Source organism: Centrocercus urophasianus, unplaced genomic scaffold (assembly GCF_019232065.1).
Source record: "Centrocercus urophasianus isolate 14NV4802_14NV808 unplaced genomic scaffold, USGS_Curo_1.0 seq_13, whole genome shotgun sequence".
Lineage (NCBI taxonomy): Eukaryota > Metazoa > Chordata > Aves > Galliformes > Phasianidae > Centrocercus > Centrocercus urophasianus.
This window is the reverse complement of record NW_024884475.1, coordinates 51,102,919-51,125,933: the sequence shown is the minus strand read 5'-3', so window position 1 is coordinate 51,125,933 and position 23,015 is coordinate 51,102,919. Positions and strand designations below refer to the sequence as shown.

The window sequence follows — 23,015 nt, the reverse complement described above, 5'->3', positions numbered from 1 at the left end:
AGACTCAACAGTCCATGTCACGTTGTACTTTCTGCTCTTCCTTGAGCAGATAATTTCAGCTTTCTTATTTCTGAAAAAGAACTATATTAAATTTGAACTGGATTATGTTATGCATGTGGTACTTAAGAAAGGTGTAAGAATTGTAAATGTAAGAATTTATCTACTGGGTAAAATTACAATAATATTAAGATACACCTTCCCTCACTCTGCTAAGTTCAGAAATGTGGAACGTGGAATTTATTTATTTATTTTGTAAGGCCAGCAGAACATGCTTTATGTTGTTGCACTTTACCACGCTGTGGTATTTGTTCATGAATATTCGGAGCAAAAAGAGCTTTCTGATTTGGTGAGCTGTCAACAAAAGACATGGGAGTTAGTAAAGCAATTTGTGATTTTCTTTCCTCAAATACCTAATGTTTCTTCTTTTCATGTCAACATTAGCAGATTACTTCTCTGAAATATCAGAGGATGTGATGTGAGGTTCTCAATTGCATTTGACAGAGTTCTTGACTGTGAAGCACTGGCTGATGCAGTTGCCCATTCTTTGAAAAACCTGTTATGAGAATTGCTACCTCTGAAAAACTGAGGAGGTGGTTATCTTGGCAATGAATTAAAACAAAATGTTAGAACTTTGTAGTTGAAGGATAGTGTGTTTCAGGAGAGCTACCTTTTGACGTTATATTTCAAGTGGTGCTGTTTTTGTTAGGCCTTGATGCCTGTCTGTCTGTCTCATTCTGTCAGTTTTTGCTCTATTCTGCCCACTTCCTCATTTAGTTTTAAGTACCTGAGCTTATTGATTCGCTCATTAATGTCTTCATGCTGCTGGAAGTAACTGATACGTACTTCTTCATGCATAGTTATACTATACCAGAAGGAAAAGAAATTGCCTAATTTCATGTGTGTTTGAAATGTGAAAACCTATATACTTCAAAGCATTTAATAAAGAAAGAAAATACTGATTGTTTCTGGAATAGTCTGTCTATGTATGAAAATAAACCTGTACTTAAAAAGTTTTTCTTACCTGCTCTCAAATAAAAAAGAAATTTCCTTAGATAGGAGCGGAAAATGTGTATGACTGCCTAAGAGTGTTTATATTAATTTTGCTTTTTTGTGTGTGTATGTGTCTGTTCATTATGCAGATGTCTTTCCTTTGCATAAAATTTTTCACTTGTGGGATACATTATTGCTTGGAAATTCCTCCTTCCCATTCTGCATAGGGGTGGCTATACTTCAACAACTGAGGGATCGTCTTCTCGCAAATGGATTCAACGAATGCATTCTCCTTTTCTCAGACTTACCAGGTATAGAAGAAACTATTTTTCTTTTCTCTTTGTGCTTTCATCTGAATGTGTGCTACAAATCTTTCATGTGTTGAAATACTGTTAGATTTAGGTGAACTCCCTCTCCCTGTGTGTAGTGCCTACCTGCAACTTGACCAAGTTAGCAGAAATCCTTTTGCTGTCGTCACCAAGAATTGGGTAAGATCCCTGTCATTGCCTGGGGAAAGTTGCAACAGTTCCTTGTGAAATTTAGAGCAATCTTAAATAATTCATGAGCTACTGTTTGTAGACGTACTACATCGAGACAAAATGCAGATAGCAGGATCACTTAGTGAAAAAAAGTATTGGAGTTCTTAACTGTACCTTACCACTGATGCCGATACAAGCATGTTTTCCTTTAAAAAACAAAGTTCTGCTATGAGAACAGTTAATATTAAATTAATATATTATGAAAATCAGTGTAGGTGATGTTGGTGCTTTAAATCAGTTTGCGTTTGAAATGTATGGCTCTCAAAATAACCCTAAAAAGCCAGATGGAAGGCTACATGAGCACTGTTGTTGACTTATTAAATACAAGTACAAACAAGTGTTCCATCTGCTATTAAAAAAAAAGTAAATAAATTGCAGTTAACCGTCAAGTCTGGCTCTTACTCCTGGCCCATTCAAGTGTAAAATTGGGAATTAGCCTTAGTCTCCTAGAACATAAACTTTGAATTTTGCTGTAATTTCATTTCTTTAAGATAAACAGGCACTCTTCTAGGGTTTGTGCTGTAAGCCATTGTCTATACCCGTACTCGTAAGAGGGACAGAAACTACATGTATCACTGTGCAGAGGAGAAACTTAGTTTTCTTCATAAGTCAATCACGGTTCCAGATTTTAGGAGCAATAGCATCATTCATAATTTTGATGTGCTTTAGTAGTATTTATTTCTAACAATATTGTAGTGTTGTTCATATAGATTTCCTAATATTTGTCAAAATAATTGGCTAATTAGGATCATTATAAAATCCCTCTATTGTAATAATGTCTTAAAACCTGTTAAAAATGTCTTAAACCCTGTTGAGGATGCACAAAGGGGATATTTCAGCAACTGCAAACACTTAAAATTAAATTCTTTAGAACATTGTTACCTATTTGACGTGCAGGAGAAATAGGAATGGCACTACTGATATGGTGCCAACATGAGAAGCAGGACTCTGCTTTCAGACCAGTGCTGACCTCTACTGTTCGGTTGTGGCTGCATCTGCTGTATAAATTCTACAGCCTAGATGGCCATGCCATGCATTGAGGACTGGCTGCATAAGTAACTTTACTCCAAAATGTGCAATTTTTCTTATATATAATTGTTAAAATCTCAATGTTAGTCTGTGCTATTGAGTTGCATGATGTACATTATGATTATTCTAGCTTTGTTTGATTACTGAGTTTCTCACCCACTTTACCAGTCACTAGCAGCTAGCGTAAGTGACAAAGTCACTAGCATCTTCAGAGAAAACAGACCAAAGTATGAAGCATTCAGATATATACAGGCATTTGGAAATGGTTGGAGGATCGTGTAGACAAATTCACTGATTTGGTGCAGCGTAGGGTCTGGCAAGCAAGCAGACACTCTTCCAAATGTCCATGGAGTATAGAGTTAACTGAAACATGGAGATTTGTTTCAGATTTGAGAAAGGATGCACCGATGTAGATGATGGTGACATATGCTACAGAGAGTAAGTAAACGCAAAGCCCAGGCATGAGTCTAAACGTGCTGTCATACAAGTAGATATTGCAGGTTAGTTCATCTTTAAGGAATGAGGATTATTTGTGTTATTTCTACACACCTCAGGACAGTGTCTTTTTGCTGTCTTCAGGCTAGCAGTGCTTTTAGGGAAGAACCCAGCCTTAGAGCCCAGGAGAGCTAACAGTAGGAAAGAAATCTGGTACAACTAGAAGCTACAGTAAAACTGCTGAATTGGAAATGTAGAGAATTGTCTCTGTGAGTTACAGGCATGCGGGTTTAAGCTGCTACATGTGATCAAATATATAACTATGGGAACACCACAAAAATAAATGATTCTCCAAGGAGGAGTTTCAGTTATATCTTTCCATTGTAGCAATGTGCCAAAATGGTAACTCCGTGAAGGTGAAAATTGTATAAATGCTTAGAATGATTATATCCAGTTCAGGTATGGACTGAACACGGAAGAACAGTGGGAATTCTACACTGGCATTGTATTTTATATCGTTTTTGAGTGATGTCTTTAGATACATATCTGACCACTGGGTAGCTACTGTTTTACTTCTCATTGTTTTTGTTACGAAAATACATTTTCTACCCACACCTGCAATTCATACACCTTTATCTTGCCAAAATTTCTGGTGGTTCAGTGTTTGTTTACTTAAGAGTTGGCAGACAAAAGAAACTGCATTTGTCCACCTAGCCCACATTCAGCTTGTGGTTGCATGGTGCCTATTTCCACTAGTTTCACCACTTGTTGACTAACATTGTGAACTTTGAGGTTAAAAACTAACTCTGAATAGATGGGAAGAGATGCACAAAAATGTCTTCCATCTTTGAGAAATAGAAAAACCAAGGCAGTAAACTGCTTTGAATAAGTTTTGGCTTTTTGTCGTGCAGTTTTGACAACATTGTATGGCTCAGATTAAGGCTCTGGGGAAAAGAGGTCATTTTTCATAAATCCAACTAAATGTCAAAATATTGATGTGTGGCTTTGTTTTAGCTAGCCTAACTTCAAAACTGTTGTCCCTTATGGAAGGGGATGTTGGAAGTTGATTTATCATGGCATTAGTGAAGCTGATCTGCGTTTTCAAATTAGTTTGTATCTGAAGAGAAACCATTTGGTTTCTGTCACATGAGATGCATTATAGTGGTGCTGTAACCATAACAAAAAAAAAAAAAAAACAAAAAAAAAAAAAAAAAAAAACATTAAAAAAAACGAAAGGTAAAAAAATAAAAAAAAAAAAAAAAGTTTAAAAAATTGCTTTTCAGTTTTTTCTTTTTTTTTTGTTTTAAAGGTGTAGATCAGATTAATATTTAAGGAAATATCTTTTCAGTGTATTCATCCTTGTCATGTAAGATGGCTTTTTAAGATGTGGCTGTCAGATTTTACACTGCAGTCTGCAAAGATGCATATTGGCACTAAATAATGACATAGATGAAGCAGAAACATAGAAAACTAGCTGCATAGCTGTTAGTAAGTGTGGGTGGTTGGTTTTTGTTTTTTTTTTTTTTGCTGTTTTTGTTTTTCTAATGGCTGACAGCCAAGGGTGGGTTGGGAGCTGGCTTTGGTACAGAAGCAGAGCAATTTGGTAGGGCACACCTGCTCACCAAGGCTGTTCGGTTGTGTCAAACTGTACTATTGATATCATTTCATACCACTTGTAGCTACATGAAAAGCATGCGGTTCTATTTATAGATTCTACTGTGTTGTGAAATGCTGGGATGGGTGAAATACTAAAGAAAAAATTCTTTATTTTGTTCATATTAGTGTTCTTGCTACTCTAGTTGGCAGTAATAGAAGAAAACAGAATATGTATCCTTCAGCAAAGAACTGTCTAATGCTGCATTTTATCAAAGAAGAGGAAAAAATGAGTTCATCAGTAGAACTTTATCCTGATGTCTTAATCAGTGTGATGCACAGCTTATGCCGTTTTCTTGATAAAAGCTGTATGTATTCATCATAGCAAAAGGGGACTTGAATAATACACTTGTTAGTCATACGGGCTTTCATGCACTTTTTACTCTGGAATAAAATGCAAGCACATGTAGTTAGACTATCAAAGATTTGTGGGCACAGAGAGACAAAATTTAAGCCACTTTTCTTGGAGATTTTCTCCTAGAGGTAGTGGGGAAAAAATATATGTATAAAATGGACATGCTTTGGGAAAATCTTTCCCTCTTATTTAATTTCATTAGGATTGTATGCCAACTGCCTCAGGATCAGTGCTTAGAAAGCAAGAATGCCGTAGATTATTTTTTTTTCTTTCCTCAATTGTGGGAAATGCTGCTGGCAGAGCAAGGTGCTGATAGGGTATTTGCTAATATTTTTGCTGAGCTGAATGTCTGCCTGTACAGTTATTCCCTATGATCTTTAGTTCTTCTTAATTAAGGAGTATTTTATATTGAGCTGCACAAATAGAATTAACCAATCTTGTCAAGGTGACTTTCCAGGATGTTGGGAGTAGCAAAACTCAGTACCATTTTTCAGAGTGGAAACAGAGTAGAATTCACTGGGGTGGGTTTGTTGAGCTGTTGCTGTGCTTAGGCAGAGCTGAGAGGTGAGCTCTGGAAAGTACTGCAGAGTTAAATTTGTGCATTAGCAGCACATATCTATGTTTTCATAGATACTCTTACGGTGTTTTTAAATCCAGCTTTGTTAATAGTTACACACATAACTACTTAAATACAAGATTGGAATGGTGGTGTAATCTGAGAACCAGCAAAATCTTTTTGTAAGAGTGAGGAATAAGGTGGCTTTAAGGGAGTTCTCAGCTCTCTTGTTGTTTTGAATACCTGATGGGTTCCTTTACTTTCCAGAGTTCAAAGAATTTAAACTCTTTTTAATTTGCATCTGACTTTTGTTTCTATCTAAATTTCTTTTTTCTTTTATTTCTTTCCTCTAGTAAGAGCTATATTCTAGTAGAATCAACAGAAGGAACAAAGCTAATCATGGAGAACTAATACAAGATTCGTACATAAAGCTAACACTTTGTTGGTATTGCAAGCTCAGAACACATTTCAGGATTAGATTGCTAGCAGGTTGTTCAGGAAGAACAAATATCCCAACTGTGAAAAGCTCACATTGTAAGTGAAGAATACTGTCTTATTTTCTAAATTGTGATAAATGGGCCAAGTACACAGGGTGCGTCATGTGAAACTTTTGAGAAGTCTAGACGAGTATCTGTAGGGCATAGGCTAGTCACATTCGATTTGATGTCTGAGCTAGGCAAGTGTTTTTGGTAAAATCTGAAGGAGTAATTGCTAACATCATGGAAAAGCTATAGCTTTGGTTTTCTTACTTTGTTTAAGTGAACTAAAATGTAATTAACATGAAGCTGTAGCATATGTCTTCTGTGAACGAAAACACGTTGACTAAATCTTTGTTAATCTTCACTATGTCCACATGCATATTTGAGCTCACATCTGCATGAGAATGCAGAAGTTCTTCATCTCCATGTGTTTCTAACAAGTTCTTCCTCTAAGCTGATCCTTGATATCTTGCAAGCATGTGCTTTTGTACATTTTCTGAGCAGTGATGTTCTTCCTTACTATTTGGCTATATTCATCCTTACTCTTACAGTGTATCTTACTTTTTGCACAGCAGCATGCATCTGACTATTTCCATTTTACAGTGTTGATTTTAGCCATTTCTGTCACTAGCCAGTATCCTGAAGTTATGTTATGGCTGGTTCAGATGTCTTGTACATCTTGTTGGATTGTAGAAACTTTTGCCGTGTGCTCTGGCACACTTCATATAATTCTTTAAAACAATTTTCTGTTGGAGCATAACAATGAACCAAACTAGTCCAAGCTGTATTACAGACTTTATGTATTCCGTTTCATTCTTCCTTTCCAGTATGGAGTAGGATGTAGCATTTTGAGATCTTTTTTTTTTTTTTTATTTCAAGGTACAGAAAGAAATTACAGAGTAATGTATTCCCAGGCAAGGTAACCTGTCAATGCAGCATTGAAATGATTGAGCCTAATTACAGCCCTGCAAAATATAATCTGAAGAAAAAGTGCTATGGTTTTTGCCTCGGCTTCTGCATCCAACCGTTTCTCTAGCTGAGTGCAACCTCTGTAAACCTGCTCTGCTACGTAAAGAAATGTGGTGGTCCCTTGATTGACAGCACTGCTCTGAAATATGCACACCTTGCATACGTGTATAAAGAAAAGCAGAGCATTCTAATTCATTAGCTGACAATTTTTTAATATAAATGAGTGATGTTTATGTTGCCTTTGAAATTGCTTTCTCAGGATGCATTGAAAAGCATGCTGATGTAGGAGTAAATGACAGGCCACAAAACAGTGAAACAGCACAATTATCCTGTAGTGTATGAAATAAATCTTATGAAAAGAATAATTCTGCTTTGACCTTTCAATTTATTGACCTTTTAGCAGTAATGGATAGATATTGGATGGAAATGTCAATTCTTTTACTAGATGTATCCTTTTAATTATCTAGGCTTAGTGTATCTTTTTATGTGTTGGGGATATTATGTGTTGGGGGAAAAAAAAAAAACAAAAAACAGGTTTATGGCCTTTCCACCCCTATTCTTCTGAGCACAGGAATCATGAGATCAAACTGACTGCCCTGTTCGGCTTCCCTGCTTATACTGCACAGAGTCTACTTTCCTATTTATTTATGTGGCTATGTGTGGAAAGCTGATGTTGCTTGGCAGAGTAGTAATAAAGTATCTGTGATGGAGAGGTCAGACCAAGCCCATACTTCTGGGCTGCATCCAGGAGCAGTCTTAACTCATGTCTTGTTACCCAAGGAAAGGCCTCTGGAATTCATTAATTACACACAAAAATTTGGTCTGTATACATTTTTCTTAAGAGCAAGCCTTTCATGTATCATTTTTTCCCATTCATTACTTTCACTTGGTGGGTTGAAAATTTGCACGCCATTCTGCTGTAAAAATAAAGTTCTGTGTGTGCTGCTATCACAGGTGCTCTTTAACTGATGCTTTAAAATATGTATTTCAAGAGCTGTCTACTTCTCTGCTCAATCTATAATAACAAATACTAAATAGAACTAAATGAGGTGAGCCAGCCATTTCAGTTGAGGTTGTTGACAGAGGAAGACAGACTTCTTATATAGTGCAGTATTTTAGAATGAACGGAGTAAAATGGGTAGTATCTTAAGGCAACAATAAAGTTTAGCTCAGCAAACTAAGGCATTTCAATAGCTTAAGAGTAACAAACCTAGGATATTAATGTTAGATTATTTCCCCCTACCCACACACCTCTTCCAATTCCCATGGGCTTTGCACGTTTAAAAAATAAGGATGGAAAAGGCTTTTGATGCCAAGCAGTAGAGTAGCTGGCTGGTACCATGGGAGTGTTTCCTCTAAGATTGATTGCTACTTGTCTGCTCAGTTGATCTAGGACATCCAGGACTGGTGTTTTGAAATGAAACTTACTGGTTTTAGTTTCTAAATACTTGGGTACCAGTTTTGACTTTTTGAAGTGCAGGTGCTTTGTACTTTATGAAAAACAGGCTGCTTTGAGATGTACATAAAGTTGAGATGAGAACTTATTTTTATAGTATTTAGATTATGTTTTTAAGCTTGTACTTAAATTTTTTTTCAGTGCGTATTTCACGGTTAATGGCTTAATGTTATGTCAGCACATTTTGATTATAGATTTTCCAGCAGAGTAACTTGCAGAGTAGAAATGGAAGGCACATGCTGCTTAAACTACAAAACAAACCACTGCTGGGACCTTAAGAGAGCACAGAGCTGCTGTGTGTTTATCTTTGTGAGGAGGCCCTCCCCATTCTTTCTAGATATTTTTGCTCACTTTGTTCTGCCACTTTGAGATTTATTCAGAGCCTTCTCTCAAAAGGATGTTCTTCTAAATTGTTTGCGTATGACAAGTAGTCTGGCATCCTGGTGAAGTACTCTCTGTTCATTTGTTCACAGTCCTGATCAAGAGTCTATGTATTGACTTCATATATTTACACATCTGACTTACCGGCAGCGTGTTTAATAATTTGTAAGCTTCTCACTGGTAACAGAGTAATGCTTGAGAACAGGAAAAGTGCAAGAAAGGTTAATGCTATGCAAATGCAAATCCTTGGTGTGAAAATAGAAATAATAAGAAAGGACATTTAATGGACTGAATCATTTTCCAAATGTTTGTAAGGGCATGGGAAGAAATCAAAATTGAAGTAATGCTGTAGACCCTTATTAGCAAAAGGTAAGGGAAAAGACCTTATTCAGTAAGGCTGTAGGAGACTGCACTGTATTTTCTTTACTGATGGGAAGTGATCTTTCTTAAACCAAAATTTCAAAGAAAGGTTGAAGTCTTGGAGGTTACTCAAGTGTGAAGTTAGTTCGTGTGCTGGGACTAATTAAATATTCTGTAAATTATTTACACCACTTTAAAATTTTCCTAAGTTCCATTGTCCTGAAAGTAATCAGTTTTTAAAAAAGAAAAATGAGTAAATGCTTTTGCTACTGATGGTCTTTTTTGCCTTGTTGAGTGCTAGATGTTGATCTTCCTATATTTGCATGCACACTTATATCTGTATGCGTACACAAATATTTTGTTCTCTGTGGAAACTGCAGTCTCCTTGTTTTTTTTGTTTGTTTGCTGGTTGGTTTTTCTTGTTGTTGTTACTTGGAAAGCTATTAATTTGCTGGCAGACTTCAAATTGCTGTTAGGTTTTGGATGACCTCACAAACCATTTAAAATTCCCTGTTGTTCCATGGGGTTTTATTTTTAGGCGTAGCCACTGACCACCTGAATTGCTGCTTGGAGGAAATTAGAAGTCACGCAGCCAGGAATCACGGAACAGCAGACTCGGGAATTTTTTGATTCACACCTTGAAGTTGGGCAGATATTTTCTATTTATTTATTTTTTTTAAATAATGAGAATCTGTTGCTGAGTTTTCATTTATCATCGTGGATTCCTTCTGGAATTCTAGAACTTGTTTCTAGGAAAAGTATTTTGGTAGTCTGTGCCAGTGCTGAACTCTGTCAATCTCAATTCCTGCCTTTATCTTTTTCTTAACTTTCTACTGCATGTGAATTTCCTATTCCATTCCCCCCAGTTCTTTGCTTTCAATTTCAGGTATTTGTGGGCCATTATGTCTTTTCACAGCTGAAAGCTGCTCATGCTAGTAATTATTGTTCATACTTTTTTTTAAATATCTGAATTCTGCATTCAGCTCACTTATTGCAAAAATAGGGACACTGCTGTAACTCGCTCCAGAGTAAAACAGATAAGCAAGAACAGTCTTAAAATGATCGTGTTTTTACAAGTCATTTTCAGAGTAACGTAGAGAAAGTGTGACTGTAATTAGTATTCTGAACTCTGGAAGAAATAACCAGTGAAAGGTCCCTGCTGTTCTTACTGAATGTCAAAATCGCTTGGTAGTTTTCCAGTTGTCAGGATTTTCTTTGGGGAAAAATACTAAATATCAAAGTTCTATTACAGTGTGTTGAAAATGAAAAATGTAGTAGGATTTCATCACAGAATGAAAGAGTTGTTCATTACTCTGGAGATGCACACTGTTCTCTCTGGCATTATCCAAGTAGGTAGGAAACCTGATATTTTTAAGAAAAATTTTGTTGTACTTTTTTTTTTTTTTAACACAAATGTATTGCCTTCAGTAGGAGTAAAGCATACACTAAAGGTCAGTATCCTGCCTGAGTATGGATGAGCTAACTGGTCTTCTTAAAGTGATAGAAAAGTAAATGGTTTTCTTTACTCTTTGTTAGAAGATTTATGAAGGATCTTTGTTATGTTTGTTGCTGCAAAGGTTGTGTTTATTGTAGGTTCTCCTTTTTTTTTTTTTTCTTTTTTTTTTTTTTTCAATATGTTTCCTTAATTTTTCTTTGACTGCAGCTTATTTTTAGGATGCTTCACCTTTAATGATTATCTGCTTTCCTCCCAAGTTGAGTAATATTTTGTCATGTATTACACTTTGCTCCTTTGGCTCAGAGTATTCCACTCTAAGTTGCAGTTGGGTTTTCAACTGCACAGCTCTAAGGAAATATACTGTGCAGCACTGTACACATCAAGCACAAAGTAATGTTATGATTCCCTTTTTTCCACCCAACTGATAGCATATGACTTTGTCAAAATGGCAGGCTACACAAGGTTCAGCAACACTGAATGCTTTCACAGCAAAGTTGTCAGCCTTGTAACAGGTATATCTGACAAATGGCACAATGTTGATCCAAAAATCCTAATTTCAGTATGCTGCATGAAATATACCTTGGATGTGCTGCATGCATTTATATTTGAATCATTAGCCTGCTTTGCAAAGGAATTTAGTGAAGATGCATTACAATGGCTGTGTTTCAATTATATTCTTCCACTGTATTGTTAATAGTTGTGTTACACTTCTCTTAAACAGCTTGCAGTGTTATCATGCATAACTTGGGCATAAAACTAAAGCTTGAAATGTCTTTGCTAGTTTTTCATAAAAGTTGCTGAGTATTTGAATGGTGAGGTGTTTTTGAAAATTGTGCTTTTTAAAGGAGAGAGACAGCACAATAGATGGATACCTATGTATTTCCCTAGCAATATCATAGCTGGATTACTTGGTTTTACCAATATATTTTTTATCATTTCTTTTTTTTTTTTTTTTTCCATGACCAGAGATTGACATTGAGCGTTGTGTTCGTGAGTCAATCAACCTGTTTCGCTGGACCCCAAAGAGTGCTACGTACAGGCAATATGCACAGCCTCCTCGGCAAGCCAGTGAGAGCAGCAGCACAAGAAGTTCAATGTCCTGCTTTTCTGTAGATTATCAGGAAGCACCTCGAGGTGACCTGGTAAGTGCCCTAACAAACGGAAGGGGGGAAGATGAGTGATGCAGCCTGACGTGAGAAAACAACTTTCCACTCCCCCATTATCAAATGCATAAGTGTTTATCCTTACCTTGTTTTAGTGCAAAACTTCAAATGTTATGTATGCTTGTTTCTTTCCTGTAGTCCTTATCTGTTCGTTTTTTCCTCAATCTATATTATTCATGTAAGAATTGCAATTGGTAGTTCATACATTTATGGAGGGAAAACTGCTGTTGTCATTCCGTTAAGGTAGTCCAACTCAATACAAGTTTTAGGAGTCTTGTTAGTACTGATGTCTGTGTGTGTTTTTATGAATTTTTTGGTGACGTTTCATCATTTATTTTTTGTCCTTTCTTTAATAATAGAACAACTTTGCTTTGCAAGTTGTATAGTAAAAGGACCTTGCCATCTACTAATATGTTTTTGATCTGGATGTTGCAACTGCTCTAGAGCTGGCTTTTTTACTTCACTTGCATTGTGAAGGGGTTTCTTGCAGCCATGGACTGACTTCTCTTTTAATTGCTTAGTTCTTCACTGGACTTTCTTCTAGGACTTTGTTAATTCTTCACTGATTTTTTACTCTTTTCATAAAGCAGTAAGGAAATATCTGCTAAACCTCAGTTACAGGTATTTAGATTCTCACTACCAAGCACAAGGATTGGATGCCTTCATCGCATACTCTGATTTATTTATCAGCTAGTGATGGGCTTAGAGTCTGTACCTGGTTATTAATTGTGATGAAAAATCCAGTGCAGTGAATTCATCTGCTCTGAAATGTAGTTCTTTATTCTCTGTTTTGTTTTTCTGAACAGGAAGTAAAAAGGTTTTTTGGTCACACAGGGTATTTTGTTAGTTTTGTTAAACTACACTGCTTTGAACTTAAACTTCTTTGATGTACCTGCCAATGAAATCATTTATTTTTGCGCCAGATCTCTGCCTCTCCCAGCTCCTCCTCCAGCTCCGTGGTGTTCTTTGTTACCACAACAGACCACTGTCCCAGTCTACCTATAGAACTACAAACAGTCTTTTGTCTCAGGAGAAAAATAATAAAAAGAACATTTTCCCACTAAGAACTAGGTAGATGTAAAGTGATGCAGACTGCACTGATTGTTTTTTCTATCTTGGCATGCCAGTTTAAAGGTACGGCTCAAGTTGTTTTGAAAGATAGTAGGTGAGTTATGTGTTGGCAAGGAAAAACTCTTGTATAAGATTATATCTGTATAGCTATTAATTTCAACAAAAATATTATTCCTTTTTTTTTCTACTGAGATCTGATGTTCTTTTCTTTTGTCAAATACGTTATCTGTTGGGTGCTGCTGATTTGAAGTTATTTCTTTCCTTCCTCTCAACACTATAAATCTTGTTGGTCTTTTAAATGAATTAAATGTTTGGGTGTTCTTTATCTTCTGTGTTCTCCAATCCAAATTCATTCGTGGGTATGTTACAAAAGTAGGGGGACAATATCCATACTATAAATTTGCCCTGTCTATTTTGCCAATTGCATTAGGTTTATGTCTTTCTGTCAGTTTTTCCCAACTTCTACAAATATAAGCTTTGTGTTGTCGCTTCCCTGTATCTGAATACTTAAATAGTTCTTAAAATTGAGTATGATATTCTATCATCTTTTTTCCTATACTGCAGTTTTGTTCTTATTTCTATTACTGTATTTTCTGGAAGTCTTAGCCTCAAATCCGGACTCCAAGAACTAGACCTGCAAATGCAGAGTAAAAAGAAACTCCAAAGAACTTAGGAGATTTAAGAAAAAATTAGTAGGTGAGGTAGAAGAAAAATGAAATTCCACAAGTACAGGTGATTGTCATACAGAAACTTCAGTCAGCACAACTGCTGCTATGTTGTTCTGGCGATGCATGAAGGGGATTTCAGAAGGAGCTAAGGGCTGCAAATTCGTAGAATAATTCAGATAGGAGTCATCTGGTACAAATTCCAGCAGAAAACAGACAAAACACTGAATTTAGATGCACTTGCCAAGGGCTTTGTGCTGTCATATCACAAAAACTTCCAAGGAAAGTGATTATGCAGTCTTCTTTTATAGCCTGATCCAATCCCTGACAGTCTTAAATATGAAGGTGTTTTCATCTATGTGCTAGCTTTTCTTAATGTATGACAAGATAGTAAACAGACTAGTTTCCACAGTCTGGTATGTGCTTGTTCCTTTCTGTGTCTAGGCAAAAGTGAAGAGACTTGGAAGCAGCCACGGAGGTGAAAGGGAGAAAGCAGCAATGATGTTCTGAATTGGTAAATAGAGCAAAGATTTGTATTTGTAGCAAAGAAAAACATCCATTGGTTTGGGTCAAGCAAAGCTTCTTCCGTTTCCTGAAAGATGTGTTGGGGTCTTTTTTTCTTTTTCACAATAGTAATTTTATTTTCATACCAGAACTGATTTTTGTTTATAGGCTGGTAACTAGGCTCTTCCATCCCATGATTTCCAAGAAATCAAGCTGATGTTTTCACTGTGTCATGCAGAAGAAAAATAAGTACAGCAACTTTTATTGCCTTCAAATTTGGTTCTGCTTTTTGCTTAGCAGAGGAACATTTGTGATTCACTGCAGCATAACCAATGGTTTAACCTCTTTTGAAGTTTAGAGATCTACTGTAGTTTGGAATTGTTGGGTTTCTTAGCTCATTACTAGGAGGAGTGCTCTATTATTTATACATTAATGTGTGAACATTTTAGCTTTTTTTCTGTAGATGAGAGGAACTAATCTCACGGACAGGAAGGAAGCAGGTTCAATATGATGTTCTGGGCTAAAAACTTTTGCTCTCATTTCTTTTATTTGTACGTCAGATTTGGAGACATGTATGTTTATATTAATGTTCCTGTTACTGAAATACTGTTTATGCCCAAAGGTTGTGGGTATTTTGGTTGTGTTTTTGTGTGTCTATTAATCCTGGAACTGTGTGTTTCTTACAGTCATGTCCTCTACTAGTGTTTGTTGCCTTGGGAAAACTTTTTTCTACTTGAAAGTGGTGGAATCTGATTTTAATCTTCAGTACACTTAGCCTAAAGGAGTTCTCTAAAACTCCTCGCTGTGTCCTTGCTGGTCACTCTAGCTCTTAAAAAAGTACTGTGTTGTTTTCTCATCTGTTTAGCTTTGTGTGGAACAAGCAGTTTGTGCTACACTTACATCCCCAGTTTTATATTCGTGGGCCACCTCTGAATTTAAGGATGGGAAGAGCAAGAAATAATTCCTCTGAAAACAAAGTGTTTAGTTAATTCTAAACGCGGTCTTTCTCCTACTCATGTACTTGTATTTTCTTTTTAAGCTGCTTCAGTTTTTTTTCTCAAGTGCTTTTTATTGGCTACTCAAATATTTGTGTATATCTGCATGCAGTTATTTGGTTAATAGTAACATGAGAAGAATTTGCCTGGCTGAGCACTCTTCTCCCTGAATCAGCAGCCAGTAAAGCAAACTGTTTTGACTTTTTTTTTTTTTTTTTATTAGTAGCCCTACTTAGTTTTCATTTTAGTGACATCTATTTGCAGCTTAGTAAACAGGCTTGGGTGTTCTCCTCCCTCCCCAACTTAGTGTTGCTTAATCTTTTGCTCTTTCAGCCAATGAGTGTATTTTTACTGAGATAAAATCTCAAGGAGGAAATAGTTTCAGAGAGAATGAACATACATCTTAAGTGGATTAGCATGTGTATTTTGAGAAAGATAGGATGTCAAAAATAAGAATTAAAATCTTTTAAATTTATTCCTGAATTTTAATAACAGGCTACTTAAATTTGTCTTTAACTTCTTGACCAGTACGTGACTTTTTTCTTTCTTACCCTGTTGCATGAAATTTGCCTTCATGCCTTAGGAAACCCCAACATGTTGTTCTTAAACATCAAGGAATCAGAGACAAATACCATTTGTCATGTAAAAATTTTCTGCTGTGCCTCCATTTCTCTTCTTATTGACATGGTAGATGTTCACACTCTCTCCAGCTACCTGCATACTTGCGCAGGATACAGTTCCTTTATCTCTCTGTTTCTGTGCTGAAGTGTGACACATGAATTCCCAGAAGTCTCCTGGCTGTTACCACTGTGCCTTTGTCTTCTTTCTACTGCCCATCCTTTTTTCAGGGATGTGAGTTCTTGGTAAAATATTGAGGAATGAAAGCAGTCAGCTGGGGAAAAGCTACTGCATGATTATTGATCTTCAGGTGTCATCAGTTCAGTTTTTCCTTTTTGATAAAGCAGAAGGAGAAAAAACTTTGTGGAAAGGCAACTTAATGTTTTGCTGAAATAGTACAAACAGGAAAGCTGTGGTTTGTATCCAAAATAGTATGAGCACACTTTCTTAAGGTAACTGGATAGGTTGTATGCCTGACTTCTCACAGATGACATTTTAAGCTTATGCGCTATTGCCATTTGCTGTATTTTGCTAAAGCTCAATTGCCTATCATTTCCTCCAGTATTCACATAGGATATAGTTGTCCTATAGAATCTGTTGGCTATGTTTATATTATAAGTCCTTTGTGTGTAATAATCGTTGTGTGCAGTCCATCTCCATCAGAGAAGCATGGTAAGTAGTGTGTATACCAGCACTTCAGTTTCAGTATGCAGACCAGCAAATATCCAAGTGCAAGGTCTGTGCTGTTTGCTATTAAATGCATTCAGGCTCAAGGGTCTTCTGTCTGCCACAACCAGTTCCATGTTTATATTTGGGCTTCTTTTGTTGCTCTCCAACTCAGCAGGAGATTGCACTTTGAATTTGTTGTTAATATAGGTTATGTAAAGCGTTAGCTGATAAAGATACAAATGAGTTTCTTGTTATATGTATATAAAATACAAATTTGAATATGCCTCTGCTTCTGTTTTTCTGATTTCCTGCTAATAGCTGACGTAAAGATTTGGGTTTACTTTTGATTTTCAAAATGGCTTGGTTAAAATATCATCTTCTGCAAGAAATTTTTAACTAGGCACGTGCTAATTAACTCATCACATTCTGGAAAGTAGTCTTAGGAATTTTTAAAAGCTTCAAAACTTCCTGTATATTTCGTAGCTTTTCAAAGGAGTGGTTTCTTGTTTGTGACAAGAAAATTTATAAGCCAGACAGCCGTCAGCCAGTGCGAGGAGCCTAAGTGTAAGGAAACCTCTGCTTCCAGCATGCTGCTTTTGCAGATAAAATTTACTGAAGGAGGTCTTGTAGCACTTCTTTCACTCAGCTTGATTTGAAAAATATCAATGTATTTTATTTCATTTTAGGACTTTTTCCAATAGAAAATAAGACATTGCTTCAATTACTGGAGTAGATAAAGCAAGAAATAAATTGACTTAGGAAATAAATGATGATAAATGTTAATTTTAGAGTCTCTAATGAATGTTGTGGTTGTTTGAGTTCTAATATAAATAGTAATTATTTTAATTGAATGTAAGCTGATTGTAACAAATGTGCTCTGTTTTTGTAGCTGAGATGGAATTAAATGAACATGTTTGTTAGAGTGTAAATATTATTTAGATGAGATTATAATAGTTTGTTGAATGCTCATTTAGATCATTTTCAGATATTGTAAATATTTTGTACAGGAGTTTTCATTTTAGGAGTCTTCTTGGGACGTGTTTATCAGCTGTGAATATAGATGGGACATTTGGAGCAGCTAGAGAGCTCTCTGCAAGCCTTAGCCTCAGGTTCTGGATTCACTGATTTCCCATCCCATTCCTCCTCACAAATCTTTGTGATTATACGCACTTTGAAGTAGAAAGCTGATTGTCTTTGACCTTTTCGACCTCTCACAATTGGGATTCTGTGACTGATTAACAAATATGCTTTTTTTTTTTTAAGTATGAAATAAATCAAGTAGGCAATTCTTTGTTTGAATCTTCAGGCAAGTTCTTCATATTTAACATCATTCTCATACGATGTTTTTAAAATCATTTCTGCTTTGAAAATTGTTTTAAAATCAGATTTGAGGTTTGGTAATCATTTCAATTAAGTATTGGGAGTGTCATTTTTACTTTTTTATTTTTAAACACTCCTGTGCTTGATTGTAACTCCCAGAGGAGTGTTTCCTGTGAAAACACATTGTTGGAGATGCATGTGATACACTGATAAAGTAGCCTCTACTCAGTCATTACTGGAGTAAGTTAATAGGATATTGAAAAGCAAAGCACAGGAAAAGCAGAGTTTGCAAAGTTTCTTTGGTGTTAGGCCTTCCCATCTGTGCTCACCACTCAGCTGCTGCTGGCAGTTCCTATAGTGTCACTGTAGTTTTTATCTGTGCTTCTTTGTCCAGCACTGACAGATGCCAATTTTCTGTATTGATTACTGATGAGTGATCTGTGAGCTGTGAGGTCTGATATGGCTCCATTCTTGAGTTTGGTCTTGCATGAATGTTTCTTTCCGCAAGTAGTGCAAGAGCAAATCCTGGTCCTAGGACTAAGTTTTAACAAGAATGAATTGCTTGCTTTGTCTTACTGAAATTCAATAATAGTGTTTTCCAAACTCTTCCTCTTTTTTTTTTTTTTTTTTTTTTTTTTTTTTTTTTTAAATTCCATGCATGGAGAATAACTGGAAGCAGTTACCTCAGTGTTTTAATAATTGTACTGGTAATTATCAGTTTTCTTAACTACATAATGTAAGACATCATTTAGATTTTCCTCTGAGAAATAAGTAAAGAGTCAGCTTGCAAGCTCTTAAGGAAAGAGAAATTTCAGGCCATAGATGTCCTGAATTCCAAGCTGTTTGTCTGAAGATGCAGTTATCCTTTTTTTGTTTGTTTGTTTTTGTTACACATTTTAGCCCCAGTCCTTGTTTGCTCTGAGTGGGAAGACTGCACGAATACACTGGAAGTGTCTTTCTGGCAGCCAGCATAAATAGTTGGGGCATTTCCTGTGTAACAGTTTTATTTCATATTTCTTGAAAATAATCCGTGTTTTTTAAGAGCTGTATATGATTTTTGCAGTGTAACATGCTTGTGAATTTATTTTAGGAGAGAAGCAACTCTCAGAATGAACCCACCAAATGTACTAAGTCCATACTTTAGTACCAGCTTGGTTCTTCAAAGCTTTGTACTTCACTCTGCTTCCAATTGGTATAATTAGATATTGCAGAGAGAAATATTCACTTACTATGGCTTTTTTCTGTTTGTGTGCTTGTAGCATTTGGAGGCAATGGAGTTGGGCGGAAATATTTGAAGCTGGGTTTTGAAAGGAAAGTAAATTCAAGGATGCTGGGGTTTTTTTGCACACAAATGTTATGAAATGCAAGGCACAGCTGCATTCTGCCAGCCCCTGCAGCACTAATTTCTTCTTAGACTAAATTCTGTACATACCTTATATTACTGCTATGAAGGTTTTGTCTTAGAGCGTGCTGCTGTGTAAACAGTGATACCAAAAAAGTGTAATAAAAAGGAATTTTCAGGGTATGGGGATGGGGTGTAGTATGTGGGAGACAAAAGTATTTCTGTTGATCAAAAGCCTAAGCTTTGGGTTTTGATTTGTTCTTAGTCCAAACCCTGGGTTTCTGTCATACCCATTTTCTTCTCCAACTATCCTAGCGCTTGCTGCCTTTAATAATACTCTTTTAGAAAATAATAGCAACCAAAAAGATTGGTGGTGGTGGTTTTTTTTGTTTTTTTTTTTTAAATTATTATTTTTTTTTTAATCAAAGTTTCCAGACCCCAAAGTGACAGACATGATCACACTGTGAGGGAAAATAAACTCCTCTTCTGGTTGCAGTTTGCATTGAGATGTGATACTAAGTTCCTGTTGTTTTTGTTTTTAAAGAGGACAGGGGTATCTCTGGCAGCTGGTGTACTTTAGAGGCAGTTACTTGGTTTTCCATGAAATATTACAATTTCTTGTCAAAGAGACAGTATCTATCAAGAGAAAATCGCACGCACTGATAGAAATTGAGGAAGGCATGCAAGACTGTTCTTGTTGCTTTCTAGTTTTATGTCACGTTAAAGTTCCTTGTGGGTGTTCTCAGGCACAACTGGATTACAGCTATAATTTAAAGTGGTTCCCTGCAGTGGTGAGAAGTATTTACCTGTTTTATCACATCACAGACAATAACAAAGGAAACCTTGCAGCATGTCTGCCTGGCTGCGTGCAGGGAATAACTTTGTCTTTCTGCTCTGCTGACTCAGTTGATTCACTCAATTATATTATTTCAGGGAGATAGAGTGAGGCTTCATTGATAATAAGCTACTTAGGCAAGCAGAGCCCACTTATGATTTTGTTGATTGCTTACAATTGTGTAAGGAAGATGTTTGTGAATGATGACAAGCCAAGCATTGCTGTTTGTTCCCTCCCTAATCCTTCCTAGCCACTGTTCTCATCTCTCTCTGCAGCATCAGCTCATACAGAGGGGGACAGGAGATGGCCAGGCTGCAAGGTGGGCTGGGTCTGCCTATAAAATGTTCTTGTGGTGCAGAATCGGCTGCAGAGCAACAGTGCTGAAAGCATGAGGCTGAGTGTTTGGTATGGTTTTTTTTTTTTTTTTTTTTTTTTTTTTTTTTTAAGTCTCTGATAAAAAGGCGAAGGATCTGGAGCTGGGAGCTCTGTGAGAGGGAGAGGACGAGTATAGGAACAGGGCAGACACAGCAAATAGAGAGTGTGGGGAGACGGGGAGCACAGAGAAGGTGGGATACCAGTGTCTTCACTTGGAAATCTGCAGATCTGAGTATGATGGCAAGGGAGGACAGAGTCTGAGGCATAACAGTAAGTCTGTTAGTGAGGTTGCATAGAAAAATGTAAAAGAATGACATTGAGGCCTTATTCCTTGAGTCTGTGTTAATAGTGGTCATAAAAAAGTTGTTTGTGGCAGTGAGAGCTTGAGACAGCATACATGTACCTTGTTTATTTCCTAATATTAGACTACTCTTTTGCCTCTGTAGGTGGCTTTGTGTCAGTAGCAGTGGATTTATGCATTATTCTTTCTGTGGGGGTACAGGAGTAAAATACTTTTCACTATCAGAGCTGTCATTCCGTTTGTTTAAAAGCAAACCAAAAAAAAATCTAGCAAAAATATATGTAAAAGGACAGTGATTTTAGAGATTAAATACTGCCTTCATCTACTCATTTATCAAGGATAAAAAGAAAAACAATTGCACGGGAAATATAAGTAGAAACGGTGGATATGAGTGTTTTCAGTCATTAAATTGCTTTAGATGATGGTTAGATGACTAAAATCCAGAGTGTTCTTGCTTGATCTTGATCGTCTTTTCAGATAGTTCCTGAAAATTGGCATTGTCTGTCAGGAAAATTACTTTTGATTTAAAACATGGTAGTGATGACTTCACCTACTTGGTAAGGCAGCTACAAATCTGCATGAAATGTCATTTCTTGCTTTTTCTTCCTCTTCTTTCTACCTTTTTTCATCTGACTGCTATGTTTTAGTTTGTATAAAACAGTGCTACTCTGTATGAATATATTTACCCCAAAGCTTCTTCAGGAACATGACCTTGAATACTGTAATTAGATGGAATAGCAGTACATAAGCTTTCTTCCATTACTGGCGCTTCAACTAAAACTAAGCGCAAAAAGCAATGTATTTGCTAGAAACAATGTGACCCTTGATTCAGAGTTGCATCTTTTTGTGGTTGCTGTGTGAATCTGCTTTCTTCTGGTTTTGTTTGATCAATTCTTCAGATATCTTCCAAAACTCTTTTCTTCTAGTCTAGTTTTAAAATGTTATTTCTGTCTTATTTGTGGATGTACATTAATACATTGATTTCAGAAACAAAACATATTCCAAAGGAAGGGAATGACATTGTCTATGAAGAATGCTTTTTCATGTAGGACTCTAAGAAATGAGTATTTTACTTGAACCGTAGCTTTTAATTATATTGACTTTCAGGCTGAAGTTCCTTCTCTATTAAATTTGTTGCAGTGAACTATGCCAACTTCAAAGACAAAAGCTGGGGAGCCCTGCTCCTACTTAGATAAAACTGTCATTTATGCGGATAAAAAGTTACTTTATAGCTCCTGTGTTTATCAGATGGGACTGTTAAGTTCAGGTTTAGCAGAACTATAGATACTTGCTTATTTTCTCAGTAGTGTATATCTTCATTTAATAGCATGGATGAAATGTCTGTAAGAGATTACTGCTAATGGAAAAGTAGATCGGAGTTACGATTGCACTAGGCACGTGTTCTGAAATGCTTTAATCTTTCTGAAGCTTGACTTCTAACTTGAGGATGCTTAAGCGACTTTGATTCTAATATTAATAAGAAAAAAAAAATCAAAATTGTTAATGACTGTTTCTTGTTATTAAGAGCAGTAAATGGATATGGCTTAGCAGTTCCCAGACGTATTTAAAAATGGGGTGAGCAGAATAATTTCTTCAGTCTTAAAGTTCTTAAGATATCGTCAGGGGAACTTCTGGGAGGTAACTAGACCTTAAGCTTCAGTATAAGTATTTTTTTTGCTATAGGATGGTAGTGATTGAGCAGTCTTCTCTGATGAACAGCTTCTTATATCTGATTAGTCTAAATTAATTTTCACCATTGATGTTAGTAAATGCTAAAATAAATGTGTCTGTGTGTCTCAGCTCCTCTTAAATGATTGGCTGGCCTAAAGTGAAGAGAGTAATTGCTGAGGTGTGGAAAACAGCAGCTCAAACAGGTGAAGAGCAGGGGAGGTGTTAGAGGTATAGAATAATTCGTGAGATTTGGGTTGTTAGTGGCTGCGATAGACTGAAGTCTGAACTCAAGTCCAGTGCAAAATTGCTGGTCTGTTTACCAGGATGGTGGTAGGAAAATGAAGCGTGAGGAGGATCTGGTAGAAGGATTGATGTATGGGTGTTAGCCTTGTTTAGCTTGAGCTGACTGATAAGCCATCAGGGAAATCCTGTGAGAAAATATCTCGTGAAATATATTTGTTATCAGGTACCTCAAGGAAAGTCACATCTGTGTTGTCCTTGCATTTCCAGCTTTTTCTATTCCTTTAACTCAGATTTTGTGAGTATCCCCATTGTAGTTCACTGATAGGTGTGGTTCATGATACTTTATGTGAATCCTGTAGCAATTCAGAGCAGTGAACTAATATAGCATCTCATCAGGGAATGGCTGTTTACAGGGGTGGATAGTGATAGGACAAGGGAGAATGGTTTTAAACTGAGATGGGAGTTTTAGGTTAGATATTAGGTGGAATTTTTTCACACAGAGGGTGACACACTGGGACAGGTTGCCCAAGGAGGTTGTGGATGCCCCATTCCTGGAGGCATTCAAGGCCAGGCTGGATGTGGCTC

The 23,015-nt window shown here is 36.5% G+C and overlaps 1 protein-coding gene across 4 annotated transcripts in view; it reads left to right on the top strand.

Moving 5' to 3' along the window:
- Positions 1-23,015, top strand: part of TBCK (TBC1 domain containing kinase) — a 95,693-nt gene that overhangs the window by 49,929 nt on the left and 22,749 nt on the right. For all 4 annotated transcript variants that reach the window (XM_042811706.1, XM_042811705.1, XM_042811708.1 and 1 more), the window contains 2 exons: positions 1,140-1,301; positions 11,625-11,800. In XM_042811706.1, the coding sequence (XP_042667640.1) occupies positions 1,140-1,301; positions 11,625-11,800 (338 nt within the window). The remainder of the gene's footprint in view (positions 1-1,139; positions 1,302-11,624; positions 11,801-23,015) is intronic.